Source organism: Colletotrichum destructivum, chromosome 4, assembly GCF_034447905.1.
Source record: "Colletotrichum destructivum chromosome 4, complete sequence".
In the NCBI taxonomy this organism is placed as follows: Eukaryota; Fungi; Ascomycota; class Sordariomycetes; order Glomerellales; family Glomerellaceae; genus Colletotrichum; species Colletotrichum destructivum.
In genome coordinates this window covers 351607-364584 of record NC_085899.1, presented here as the reverse complement: position 1 = coordinate 364584, position 12978 = coordinate 351607, and the positions used below count along the sequence as shown (strand labels likewise).

Sequence of the window (12978 nt, the reverse complement as noted above, 5' to 3'; positions counted from 1 at the left end):
AAAAAGAGAAGAGGGGACGAGGGGATGCGAGGGTTTTGTGCTGGGAGTCGGGAATCAAGGCTGCCGGCTGCGAGCTGGTGCCAAACTGGGAGGAGGTGACGGGCAAAGACACACAGCACGAGGAGAGGACCTAGGTACGTAATAATGTGAGGCGACACGAGGAGTAAACGGAGGGCAGGAATTGGATAGGAAGGCAAGTGACAAACTGGTCTGGGCAACTGCAAGGAGGGGGAAGGAGGGTAGAGCACGAGGCGAAGAAAGACGGGAAGGTGAGGATGAGGATCAAAGGTCGTAAAGTTAGGTACCTGCCTCCTACCCCTCTACCTATCTAGGTACCTTACTAAGGTAGGAGGAGTGCCGGAAAGGGTGGTCGTCTGTGGTTGGGAAAGGGAAGCCACCATGGGGTGATCTTGCCGTATGTGCGTGCGTCGACGAGCAGGAGGCAGGAGGCAGGAGGCAGGAGGCAGGAGACGGGCGACGTTGATGGGACAGCAGCAGCAGGAGCAAGAGCAAGATCAGGAGCCTACAGCTCGGTTAGAGCTATGGTCATGGCATGTATAACCGTAGGTACCTTGCCTGGTGCAACATTTCTACCGTGCCTTGTGAGTACATCTACTCTATCGAAGCTTAAGCAGTATGGGGGGGGGGGAGCAGGGCAGTTTCTTAAGATACAAGACGACAGACAGCAACAACATGGCAATGTGTGGAAAGGGAACAGTGGCCTAGGTAGAAACAATCAAACACTGATGGAGGCTGAGGAAGGACGCATCCCCCCCAACCGGTACCTGACTACGTGCCTACCTGTCTTTCGGACGGATGACGGCCAAGTGGGGCCGGCCGTGAACGGTCGGGCAATGTTAGGTCAGGTCACTCCAACCACAGCCCGAGCAGGGAAGGCACTTTTGTCTTATCATCTCCCCATTCCTACCTTACCTAGGTCCCTGGGTAAGCCATCTCGCCATCTGTTTTTGCTCCGAGAAGGGGGTACATACATGTTCGAAGCACCTGCCTCAATTGAATGCACCATCGTGTACAGATACCTGGGTGCCTTCACGGCGTCGTGTCGCCCCTCACTCACCTCGCCTTCCTCAATCCCCCAGAAGCTGCTGGCCTGCATGAATGGTGACGCAAGACTGGGCAGACGCACCTGTGCCCAGGGTCGAGTAGGGAGCAAAGTCCAACCTTACGCTAGCCGATGAACGAGAGCATTCTTTGGCTCCCCTCCCCCCCTCCCCCCCGACTCTGCGCGTAATGGATGCCGCCGTCCGCTAGCCTTGCCTTGGGGTTATGCCGTTGAGCTTCCATACCAGGAGCTGTACACCGTTACACAACATCATCCGGTCTTCTTTTCTCCCGAACGGATGAGGTACAATTGGAACCGTTGCAACCATTGTCTGCTTGACCGACTATCTATAAACGTTTGTCATTGAGTTGACAAGTGCCACCTGCTTCCCCACAGTAGCGCTTCAACCCAGCTATTAACAAACACCTCCCCCATCCCGCATTTCATCACCCATCTATCTCCTAGGTAAGCTGCCGCCTTCCTCCTGCCGTCATGCGAGCGACGGGCCCCGCCACCGGCCCCGTCAACGCGCCTTAGCTCGGCTGCCACCACCAACGCCACCGTGTAACCACCTAACCACCCTGAGAAACAGCACCGTTAACAGCTTACAGTTGACGACTTACACTGTGAATGTGAGGGACCTTCGCTGATAGTGGCACTGATGACATTCTGCTCTCTTTTCCTTTCAACCTAGACGTCTAAATTTGCAAGTCGGGTCTAGACTCTAGCATTGGAGTCCCAGTTGCCCGCCAAAGCCCACTAGTTCGCAGTGTTCGATTCTCGGGGTCAGACTCGGTCCCCAACGGCAGCCTTCGACGCACATTGCGCAACCAACACGAACCACCAAGTCAGCCACCCATGCAACCTTGTCAACATCACGTACCACGAGTCGAGCCCTTCATCGTCCCGGCTCTGCCCTTCGCCTACGCTGCGGATTAGTCGGTGAGCAGGCTGCCCACCTCGAACGATTGTCACCGGCTTTGTTGACCGTGGAGGGGGAGGACACCACTCCTGGACCGTGGGACTTCAGGAAATCATTCCTACTGGGCTGCCTGTCCTCAACCACCCACCATGACACTCGGCCAACGGCCACACGATGGCACCCGAGCGGCCGGGCAATGTCATGTTTCCCACGTCGACGCGCATCTCATCAATTCCCATCTTTCTTTTGCCTCCCCCGATTGGTGGCTGCCGGCAGCCCTCCTTCTCGAGCACACCCTTTTTTTCCCGCTCCGAGATTGACGAGAACCAGATTGATGAACGCCGCTTGTCAACACTCACACAGCCCGGCATCGGCTCAAAGGTTCAGTGTCCGGTGAGATCAGGCTTTTGCGGATGCCTGGATACGATTTTAGCTCCTCCGGTTGGCATCGACTTTGATGAGAGCTCGGCGACCAGAGCTGACAAGGAAATATCAAGCGGAGGCGAAGCTGGCGAAGCTAGCGAACATCAAGTCCGAGCGGCACCCAAGCCTTATAGCGCTGGTGTACCCGCGCTGATGGTGACACTAAACTGGCCCCTGCCGCTAGGTATTCTCGGGTCCCCGCCCCCGCCCTCGCAGCGGCTTCTTCTGGGTCGGTGCAATGTGCTTCCAGGGGGGAGGGGCTGAACAACGGTGCTTCTTGTAACGCAGATGCAGAGTGTGCCGGGAATATTTTCTCCATTATTTGGAATGCACCGTTATAAGCACGCGTTCATTGTGGGGAGTTTCTGCGAGTTCTTGATCAGCCGGGCGCCAACAGCTTCTGGCCGAGAAAAGAACACAGCAAGCGGTAGCAGCACCTAACCCGCTGCCCTGATGATTTCAGCACAGCAAGGGGTATCCCTCATTACGCTGCCATCCCCGCCATGGAGCGCTACAGGGACCGCCCCTGGGCCAGGAGCCGAACTTCGCACCGTCGGGTTGCTTTTTCATGCGGTCCTTTTCTCTCGTTGGTTTTGCTTCTCTCCAAACATTTCGGTCAGACCTTGCTCTTGTTTGGGAATCGGATTTGCTTTGCTAATTCTTGGAATTGACTAGCTCAAACATGTTCTATCACACCTGGACGACGAGCGTGACTGACAGCCCACTCGGCACGTTTGGTGCTGAATGAAAACGAAATGGCGAGAATGCGCTTTGCCGGCAGCGCCCCAAATGGGAGACATAGGACAGTATCCAGTCCAAAAGACTCCCATCGAACCGGGAGGGAACTACCGCATGGCACATGCCTGGGAAACGTCTAAAACGAGTCTGGGTGACCGTCATGATCATCTGCACCTCACCGAAACAAACCAAACCCTGTGATGCAGCGAGGGGCCTTCTTCTGGCCTCGGCAACCTTCCAATGTCGCTAACATCGTACGATACCTGCGCATCCAAGCCACTGGTCACCTCCAGGACACCATTCCCCCGGTTTTTGTCAGATCATGTTCTGCTACAACGAGTTGGACTAGGTTGCTCTTGAACCTGCTAAGGCCACTCAAAAACGTGGGGGAGGGCCTGGAGCATCACACCCTCACAATGCAACTAAATGACAGACGTGGGGGTGTCATGCATACGGATATGAGGTGAGGTTTCTTTGGCATCAAATCCATCGGCATGGTCAACTTGCGATTCAGCCTCGCTGGCCGAGAATAACGAGCGACGAGTGCGCCCCTAGGCGCCGTAGTTGGATCACGCACGAGTGGATAGCAAAAGATGAATGTGGAAACGACCAAAGCCACTATGTTTCGTTACTCTCATCCCGATGTGCAACTCGACACATGTATTGTCTAACATGAGTATAGGATGAGAGTAAATTCTCTTGCTTTTTTACAACTTCCTTTAGCTATTTCGTCTCAGCTCCTCCACAAATGCATAAACCAGCGGCCCATCCAGCGAATTTCCGACCAGAACAGCGCACTCAAGAAATGGTAACACCACAATACCGGCTACAACGGCTTCTGACCGAGAAGCACGTGAAAATATACATGGGCGTGGACCGAAGGGTCCCTGAGGTCCTTTCGTACCTCGTCGAGGAAGCTCGCGACGTCACTGTGCGACCACTTTAGGATGTTTATGAACGGGCGGAGGGTGATGGCCTCGAGGCCGTCGTAGATGACGTCGTGCGTCAGCAGGCCGATGAACTTCTTGGTGTCGTCTTTGGGCCAGGGCCCGACGGGAACCTTTTTGACGATGTGCCGGATGTCGACGAAGCCGGCGTCGCGGAGGCGGTCCGGGTTCCGCTGGGCGGCGTTCATGTCCGTGTTGACGAGTCGCAGGGCCTCGGTGAGGTAGGCCACCATGCGGATCGGGGCGAAGTCGGCGGGCATGGTACCGTCGTCGCAGCCATAGAACCAGCGAAACTCGTGGAGCTCGATCCAGCCGCCTGGCTTGAGGGATCTGTGCGAACCTGGTTAGACAAGTAGGCATGGAGAAGGGGAGAGAAGAGAAAAACGAGACGAGGGGGGTCACGATGTGGTGGTGACGTCCTACCTGTAGGCGCTCCTGAACAGCCTCGGCCAGTCGCGGATCGAGGGAGCCATGTTTCCCAGGCGGACAAAGTCAAGGGTATCCGGCGGGTCGCACCAGTCGTCTTCGGCATCGTCTATGACGAAGGTCACGTTTGGGGGTTGCATCAGGAACTGGATGGGACTCAGGTCGAGGCCGACGACAGCGGCACCCGGGTACTTGTCGCCCACTGCGCGTGTGTCAGCAATTAGGCCGTTCGCGATGGATATTGACCTTTCAAAATGAACACACAGCCGGGGTATGGAGGAGGAAGTTGAAAACGAACGGGGGTGGTTCACTCACTCTCCTCGGCCCACGCGCCGACGCCGGTGCCGACGTCGAGGATTCTCTGGGGGTTCAGCAGCGGGGCGTAGTGCAGGCGGACGTCACGCAGGAGCATCATGGCGTCGTGCTTCATGAGCTCGCGGCGCTGCTCGGGGGCGTCGTTGGGGAAGTGGTAGCGGCCCTCGCGGAAGCGGTGGAAGGTGCGGCCGTCTTGGTGGACGAAGTTGGTGACGCTGGGCGTCAGGGAGTAGGTGCCGTCGTCTGCGATGTCGGACGCGGAAGCGTAGCCGTCGTCCGAGTGCGCGTAGAGGCTGTCGTCGTCGTCAGGGACCATCGCTTCTTCATCGTCGTCTGGGGCGGCGGCAGCAATGGCGCCGTGAGGTAGATGGATAGTCTGCGGCGAGTGGGCCGAGCCGATGGCGGGCCCGGGGCCGGTGCCGGGGCCGAAGGGCAAGAAGTGGGAAGTCATTGGTCTGGTCCGAGCGACAACGGGACTCGGAAGGGTGGGGGATGAAAGGCCGGAGACGGGCGTGTATGTACGGCCTTTGATGCCTCGCGCAAACAGGCCACAGTTTGAAGAATGGAAGCGGATGGAAAAGAGCGGTGGAGATCCAAGACTATTACTTTGGATGCACGCGTGAACCGAGAAGGTGTTAGCTGGATGTTGGTTGTGTGTGTGATTGCGCCCGTTGGAACATGGGCCCCCGGCATCGTTGCGGGGGGGGAGCCAAGAGCTTCTGTTGGCGTTGGTTGGACAGGCGGGATAGTACACGTCCTAAAGCGGAATAACGTTTTGTTGTATTGGGCTTGCTTTGGGATAAGTTGAGGCCGCATAACGATGAGAACAAATCCCGGATACCGTAGTTGAGGGTTTTCCTAAGGCGCAAGTTGCTACCAAGAGGTTCCGGGACCCAAACATGCTTTGCTCTGATAGTGATACTTCCCAGCAAGGTGCCGTGGTCTATTCACAAAGCCCGTGCCGCTTGTCTAGCTGAGGCTCCATGTCGGACTGGAAGCACGTATATCATCATGACAGAGTGACGGCGGGATGTCATAAGCAAATGTCGTCGACGAAGGTTTGGCCGGCGCGGATTAGACGAACTGCTAACAAGGATGGACCTGCGTCGCGCCGTCGTGGGGAACCTGCAGGGGATCAATCTGGTCCGATGGTAGTGTATGTAGGTAGCTTGTGTGTGCGCAGCTTTGGCTAGCAGCACAATGAACTCGAATGATCGCTTGCACCGGCTAGCTGAGTAAACCAGCCTCAAATGGCATCTAGATGGATGTGCTAGTTTTCCCCAAGTGCGGATGTCCTCGGCCGTATTTCCCTTTGCTGACGTAAGTATCCAAACATGCAGGTACTCTACCCCTGTGCACCTACCTACCTACCTTAGGTACCTAAGTAGGCACCCAGAGGAACATTTAGCTTCGGTGAAGTACCCCACCTTCACCATTCCTCACCTTGGTTTTCTTCACCTTGAACTTTTTCTACCCCGCACCCCTCTCCCTCGACTTGGTGGCTGGAAATCGAGGGAGAAACATCTAAACGTCCACCAGCAAGACGACGACCTATCGTAAGCCAAGGCCCTCCCACACCCCCCGTTGAAGGAAGCACGAGCTAACATCATGGAGGGTTCGGCATTGAAGAAATAGCTATCCAACCAACCAACCAACCAACCAACCAACCATCCGTCCTACCATCCGTTTATCCATCCATCCCTCCAACCGCAACTTCAACATTCCTCGGCGTAGACAAGACGGACATTTAGGCGCATCTAGGCTCACCTTCGCTCGCATTCCCGACGCATCCAACTGTTTCACTCCTCGTTCAGGCGCCGGCATTCCATCACAAACCATGGAAGACCTAGTCGGCTGGGCCAAAAGCCACGGAGCCGCCCTCCACCCGTCGGTCGAGGTCTACAACGACCCCAACACCGGCAACTCGTTCCGTGTCTCCCCCGAAGGCGCCGGCGTCGACCCGGGCGAGACCATTGTCACCTGTCCCTTGGACCTGACGCTGTCTTACCTCAACGCCGCCTCTACGCCCAGCCCAGGCTTCCACCACGAAGGCGCCGCTCCTTCGTCCAGCCCCTTCCCCACCTCGTTCCTTGCCTCCGTCCCGCCTCACGTCATCGGCCGCTTCTTCCTTATCCACCAGTACCTGCTCGGCAAGGAATCCTTCTGGTACCCCTACATCAAGACCCTGCCACAGCCGCACCACCTTCAGTCCTGGATCTTGCCGCCGCTCTGGCCCGCCGACGATCTCGAGCTGCTCGAGGACACCAACGTCCACGTCGCCGTCGCCGAGATCAAGTCCCGTCTGAAGGCCGAGTTCAAACACGCTATCGCCTCCTTCACCGACGACCCCGCCCGCCACGACTACACACGCCTCCTCTACAACTGGGCCTACTGCATCTTCACCAGCCGCAGCTTCCGCCCATCCCTCGTCATCCCCACCGCCCGCCAGCTGACCCTCTCGTTGCCTGAGGGGTGCGCCATCGACGACTTCTCCCTGCTACTGCCCCTATTCGACGTTGGCAACCACGCGCCCACGGCCGCTATTGCCTGGGACGCCGACGCTGATACGAACAAGTGCGCCTTGCGCACACTGCATCCCTACGTGCCTGGCGCACAGGTCTTCAACAATTATGGCACCAACAAGACCAACGCCGAGCTGATGCTCGCCTACGGCTTCTGCATCCCCGAGTCGGCCCACCTGCACAACGACTACGTCCACGTCCAGAGGCGGGGGGGCGTGAAGCCCGCCGCCGAAGAGAGCGCTGGCCCCGCCGCCGCCACCAAGCCCAGAGACTACCTCATCTCCCTCCGGCCTGTCGCCGACCCGAGCTCTGTGGCGGCAAGATCTGTGCGTCTGCTCGCCGATGTCGACGGGAACAAGGTCTTGCCCCCCTTTCGCCATGTTCAGGACACCATGGTCTGGGAGCTAGTCCTGGCGCAGACGACGCCCGAACAGCGCGAGGAATTGCTACCTGTCCCCGAGGGCGCCGGTCTTGATACAGACCTGGAGCGGCTGCGAAGGGTGTTAACGGGTGATGTCACAGCGGCGTTCCAACCGGTTCTGTTCCAGACCGTCGCCGTCATCCAGAACAAGGTCCTTCAGGAACTCGAGCGGCTGGACCAGTCCGAGTTCGAAATGGACGAGGCCGCGGCGACGCGGAACCAGCTCATGGCGTATCACTACCGGAGACAGTGCCGCAAGGTTCTGATGAATGTGCTCGAGTCCATGGAGATGCCTGACGAGTCTGCATGAGAGCTTTTTTTCTGCGCCACGGATTTTCCCCGTAGTGCATGACCACTCCATGCATGCCCGTTCTATGCAATTTTCTGCTCTACACATGCTTACTCCTCTATTGACCGAGGAGCTCCCTGTACACTGCCTTTTCCAGCTCATCATACAACCTGCTTACAACCGGGTCGCCATGCGGAACAGACTGTACGATCAACGCGCCCGCGACGCCCGTCTCGTGGTCCATCCACCAGTGGCTGTTGCACATGCCGCTCCACTGCAGGCTCCCCTTCTTTCGCTTCCCCGGCGCGTCGCTCATGTTGACGCACCCAGCCAGGCTGTGATTGAGCTCCATGTCCGACGAGAACTCCACCGCGAGAGAACCCCAGAGGTCCGCGATCTCCTTCAGCATTTTGGCCTGCTTCTCGTCCAGCTGGGGCATCGCCATCTCCCCCAACGTCTCCTTGCTGACGAGGGCGCCGCTCAGCAGCGCCTGCAGGAACGCGCCGTAGTCCTGGGCGGTGGTCCACAGCCCCGCGCCGCCGCTATCGATGGCGTCCTCGGCGACGTTGCGCGTACCCGGGCCGGGGGCCAGGGACGATCCGTCACCGCCGCGGTGCTGCCACGCCGCCGTCCGCTCGGCGACGTGGGGCAGCTTCTTGGGCCAGAACCCTGTATCTCGCATGCCGCAGGGCGCGAAGATGTTCTCCGAGAGGTAAGCGCCGAGCCTCTTGCCGGTGATGCGCTCGAGTGCCTGGCCCGCCCAATCGACGGCGGTACCATAGTACCATCCCTCGCCGGGGGTGAACTTGAGGGGCGTGGTGAAACCGTCGAGGGTGGCGTCGAGGTTCGTCACGGTACGGCCGACGGCCTTGTGCCACTTCATGAGGTCCGGATCGGCGACGTCGTAGCCCAGACCGACCGTGTGCGTGAGTAACATCCTTCACAGGGAGGTGTCAGTAGAGATGTGTAGATGTGGGGACGAACGGCTGTTGGGGCGTCATCCTCGTTCGACGTACCTCAGCGTGATGGGCGTAGTGTTGTCTTCGAGGATCGGCTGCTCGTCCCCGTCGAAGCCGCGGAGGATCTGCATGCGCGCGAGCTGGGGCACCACGGCCCGCATGTCGTCGTCGAGGCCGACGAGGCCCCGTTCGACAAGCTGCATGACGGCAGTGGAAGTGATGAGCTTGGTCAGGGAGGCGACGTAGGTGAAGGTGTCGGCATCCCAGGAGCGCGCGTCATCGGCGAAGTCAATGCGGCCTGCTGAGCCGCTGTACAGGATTCCTGCTTTTGGGTCAGAAAACTTAGGCACGGAACGGAGGCATAGGCCTGGGACGACGATGCTGCGTACCTTCTTGGTTCACGACGGTGAAGGCGGCGCCGAGGACCTTGTCTTTGGTGTCGTCGCCGGCGGCGGTGTACTTCTTGAGGATCGCATCGAGGGTGGATGATGCCATGATGTATATCTGCTTTAAGAGAGATGAGAGGAGAAGTGTGATAGTGCAGTAGGAATTGAAGGAAAAATGATCGCTGGAACAAGGCGAGAGAGTATGCGATGCTATATAAGAGGATGCTGAACAAGTGGTTTGCTTTATGAGGGTATGAAATGCAAGGTTCTACTGGCTGGCTGGCCTGGAGGACACGGTGGCAGTCCACGTCTGTTCAGGGAGATGAAGTTTGCAGTTCGAGATTCGAGGTTCGAGGTGTGACCGGGGGAGGTTTTGTCTGACGCGCCTTTGATCCCCGGGAATGCGAGATGGATCCGGCTGCACTCCCCAGCACCCCGCACAATGCTGACCGACCCATCATTTCGGGGAAGGCCAGATAATAGATAATGCTCACCGGCCGATTGAGTCACCGCGGGCGATCGGCATGGGGGCTTACTCCGCCGGCCAAGGTGAACACGATGAAGTGTCCTAAGTGGTGTTTCACGCATTTTGGCAACACTCGACATCAACAGCCTCGAATGGGAGAGGGTTGGGAGGGTTCCCACTCCACGCTTCATCGGCTTCATGCCACCTGTTGATTTCTGTAGAAAGAAGGGATGTTTGACACCCCCGTATCTCAATCTATCGACGATAATATCTGGTTTGCAGCACATTGTAATTCATGCAACGATCAGTACACAATAGAGATGGAGCTTGGAACGGGGACCGAGATGTGTACACTCGCAACGCATGCGCCACGTCCGCTCAGGAAATCATCGTTTCTGCTGCTGCTGCTGCTGCCGTCATAATTTTCTGGCCCGAATTCCAGAACAAATGCGCCAACCTCAACTACTTTCGGTGGAGAAAGAAAGAACCCCTCATCTTCCCTGTTCCGCTTCCGGCTTGTCACGCCCGGGCCGCGGGTTCCTGTCTCGCCGAGTCAGACGGCCCGGTCCCGAGACCCACTATCCGATAACGGATCCACCAGACCGGCGCCGGAGTCGGATCAGTCTATGAATGCACTGATGTCTGACTGCGCACTTTGGACCCGCGTTCTTTTTCTTTTTCCCCTAACACTACTCCTCCTCAAGTCTCGACCAACAGTTACATCGGTTTTTGGTCATATGCATCGCACTCGTCCCGCATGACCCATTGGCAGCCTTGCTCTGGGCAGCGCCAGTGGACGCCCCCAAAGCAGGCTACGTGTCTGCATGTTGAATGTCATAAAACGCGCCCTCAACAACGCCTCGCCCGCGGGCGTACTTGGCCCGTTATCAAAGGCTGCTTCTCCAGCAGAGCCGCGGCCATGGCGTCCCAATGCGGAGGGCCAACATAAACACTATGTATGTACATGCAGAATTTAGTGGCTTTTTACGCATCTCGGGAATCAAGAATACCAATTGGGTAAGGCAAACAATCTTTGTGTGTGTGTGTGTGTGTGTGGGCCGTACTGAGGAAGGTCGGATTAAATCAGCCATATGCCCCTAAAATTTGGAGTATACAAGACCATCCTCCTAGCCTTCGCAATTGTGCACTTCCCCAAGTCGCGTATACCAAGATTTCAGACGGTCAACCGATACAAACGTGTTATCATGGCTCTCGAGCTCTACATCCCACCCTGCATCAAAACTCCTGCTAGCCGTCTGCATCCGCCGCGAATCGAGTCGCCCCTCAGAGTCCAGATCGAAGGTCCGCTAGAATCGATTCAAAAGTTTTTCCCGTCCGTGGTATGGGAAACTAGTCTAGTTTCCCGGCCGTTTCCCCAGGCAGCCGGTGCAGCGCTTGAAGCGCTGACGTTCCGGCACATTTTTGGGACAGCCGTCCGTCCTGATGTCCGTGGCGATATGGTCGTGCGAGACGAGTACATGGGATGGGTTAAACTAGATGAAAATATATTAGAGTAAGACCGCATCTCTTGACTGGATTAGTTGACTGGATCAGTTGACACTGACAGACTCGTCTCTCCAAATAGGGAAATCGACTACTATGGTGTGACGTTCGATCATCTGGTCTCCGTTGACGATGTCGATCCAGAAGTGCTGCAAATCAATATCATTGAGACGGACAATGATGATGCCGAGTATGCGAATACATACTTGCCATTCTCAGTCGATGCGTCGGAATATACTGGAAAGAGGGTACTGGCCGTTACCAGATGCTGCCAGAAACGAAAGGGCACACAAGATCGCCAAAGAGTAAATAAGTCTGTTTTGGAAAGGGATGCGCAGCGTTCAAGTTGCTGAGGATAACCATATGAGGTTATGGTCAGCCATTGCCTTGACCTCGAACAAGTGCATGAGGACCAAAACACTCAGTCCTTCATAAATAACGGTGTCAAGAGGGCGCCTCAACACGTTCCATCGGGGACATCAGCGAATGGCCACTATGTCAGAGCAGGAATAGAGTATCAAAAATTGGGACAGCTCTCGTGCTCTGCGAAACCCCCTGACGCCAAATGCCACGACGCGCAACGCAAGCCTCTCTTGCAGTGCCCACGCGCGGGATCCAAGGTGTAGCTTGAACAGCTCGCTTTAGTAGTAGCTTGTCGCAGCGATCGAAGAGGTCTCCTCTTCGTCGAAGAGCTGCTGTGTATTGAACTCGATGGGCACTAGGAACACTGCTTCATGCTCCTGGAGCGTGCAGAGACACAACCAACTCCACGCCCAGGAAGCTGCATGGCTCCGCCAGCAAGTCGAGCAGATGGAACGGCAAGGCGGCAATCATGCGAGACGACTCCTTGTTGCGACACACCATGCGCCCTGCACCGAGGGCACGTCTCGGCCAGAGCACTCCAGAAATCCCTGGACGTCTGCGTTTGTGACTGACGTGTTGGATCACGGAGATTGGACAGGTGTTAAGACGTGGGTGTTGGGCCACACGCATTGTTCGGTGGATTTCGTAAAGAACGACATCAGGCTTGTCGCCAATCAGCGGGGTTACGTGCTACCAAGCAGCATGGTGGTCCAGGGGAACCGGGGCAGCTCGGCCAAGACGGCGACTAATGAATTTGATGATTCATTCACAATCAAGATGTAGCAGAACCCGATTCCCCAATGGCACCGAACCGGCAAAGGCCGGGCCGGCTCCTCCGTCCGGCCGTTCTTGGCGTCGGATCAGGTGGGGACACGGGGTCCGGCCCGGTGTTGGTCCTGTTGCTCGCTCTTGCCAACAACATTCCCCGCTGCTAGGCGTACATAAGCTAGGGGTTTAATCAAAAAAACCTCGTTGCATTGGACATAACTTAGCGAGAGGCTCTTGGAAAAGTGGACATGATACGAGGGGCGGGGTGGGGGAGTCAGGCTATGGGTTGCTACTGCTTGAGAGCATGAAGGAGAGGCTCGACCATCCTCAAACTGCAAACAGAACTTATGTGCGCTACACATCTGCGATCTCGCGTGGTTTGTTCCCTTTTCCACAGACTTTTCAAAGTTTGCCCCTTTGCGCCCCCAACGCCTAACATAATGGGTGCAGAGCGAGGGTGTTTGCTT

At 56.9% G+C, this 12978-nt stretch overlaps 7 protein-coding genes across 7 annotated transcripts; 4 read left to right on the top strand and 3 right to left on the bottom strand.

The window, feature by feature from the left end:
* Window positions 1-1507: 1507 nt before the first annotated feature.
* Window positions 1508-3970, top strand: CDEST_06018 (uncharacterized protein). The gene is made up of 2 exons (XM_062922177.1): window positions 1508-3023; window positions 3084-3970. Exon 1 carries the CDS (start codon window positions 2160-2162, stop codon window positions 2670-2672), a length of 513 nt encoding a protein of 170 aa, XP_062778228.1. The 5' UTR covers window positions 1508-2159; the 3' UTR covers window positions 2673-3023; window positions 3084-3970.
* Window positions 3971-3972: 2 nt separating this feature from the next.
* On the bottom strand, window positions 3973-5285 carry CDEST_06017 (Putative S-adenosyl-L-methionine-dependent methyltransferase superfamily; the record flags this gene model as incomplete). Its single annotated transcript, XM_062922176.1, has 3 exons — window positions 3973-4423; window positions 4517-4721; window positions 4835-5285. 3 exons carry the CDS (start codon window positions 5283-5285, stop codon window positions 3973-3975), a joined length of 1107 nt encoding a protein of 368 aa, XP_062778227.1.
* A 1143-nt stretch (window positions 5286-6428) lies between these two features.
* On the top strand, window positions 6429-8176 carry CDEST_06016 (Putative SET domain-containing protein). Its single transcript, XM_062922175.1, has one exon. The coding sequence runs from the start codon at window positions 6672-6674 to the stop codon at window positions 8085-8087; it is 1416 nt and encodes a 471-aa protein (XP_062778226.1). The 5' UTR covers window positions 6429-6671; the 3' UTR covers window positions 8088-8176.
* A 1-nt stretch (window position 8177) lies between these two features.
* CDEST_06015 (Putative beta-lactamase/transpeptidase) lies at window positions 8178-9004 on the bottom strand. The gene has a single exon (XM_062922174.1). It carries the CDS (start codon window positions 9001-9003, stop codon window positions 8185-8187), a length of 819 nt encoding a protein of 272 aa, XP_062778225.1. The 5' UTR covers window position 9004; the 3' UTR covers window positions 8178-8184.
* Window position 9005: 1 nt separating this feature from the next.
* Window positions 9006-9782, bottom strand: CDEST_06014 (Putative beta-lactamase/transpeptidase). The gene is made up of 2 exons (XM_062922173.1): window positions 9415-9782; window positions 9006-9347 (listed from the first exon to the last, which is right to left on the bottom strand). Exons 1-2 carry the CDS (start codon window positions 9518-9520, stop codon window positions 9064-9066), a joined length of 390 nt encoding a protein of 129 aa, XP_062778224.1. The 5' UTR covers window positions 9521-9782; the 3' UTR covers window positions 9006-9063.
* Window positions 9783-10968: 1186 nt separating this feature from the next.
* Window positions 10969-11733, top strand: CDEST_06013 (uncharacterized protein; the record flags this gene model as incomplete). Its single annotated transcript, XM_062922172.1, has 2 exons — window positions 10969-11390; window positions 11463-11733. The coding sequence occupies 2 exons, from the start codon at window positions 10969-10971 to the stop codon at window positions 11731-11733; spliced, it is 693 nt and encodes a 230-aa protein (XP_062778223.1).
* Window positions 11734-12091: 358 nt separating this feature from the next.
* CDEST_06012 (Putative metallo-dependent phosphatase) lies at window positions 12092-12526 on the top strand (the record flags this gene model as incomplete). The annotated part of the gene is made up of 1 exon (XM_062922171.1): window positions 12092-12526. One exon carries the CDS (start codon window positions 12092-12094, stop codon window positions 12524-12526), a length of 435 nt encoding a protein of 144 aa, XP_062778222.1.
* Between the last annotated feature and the right edge of the window lie 452 nt (window positions 12527-12978).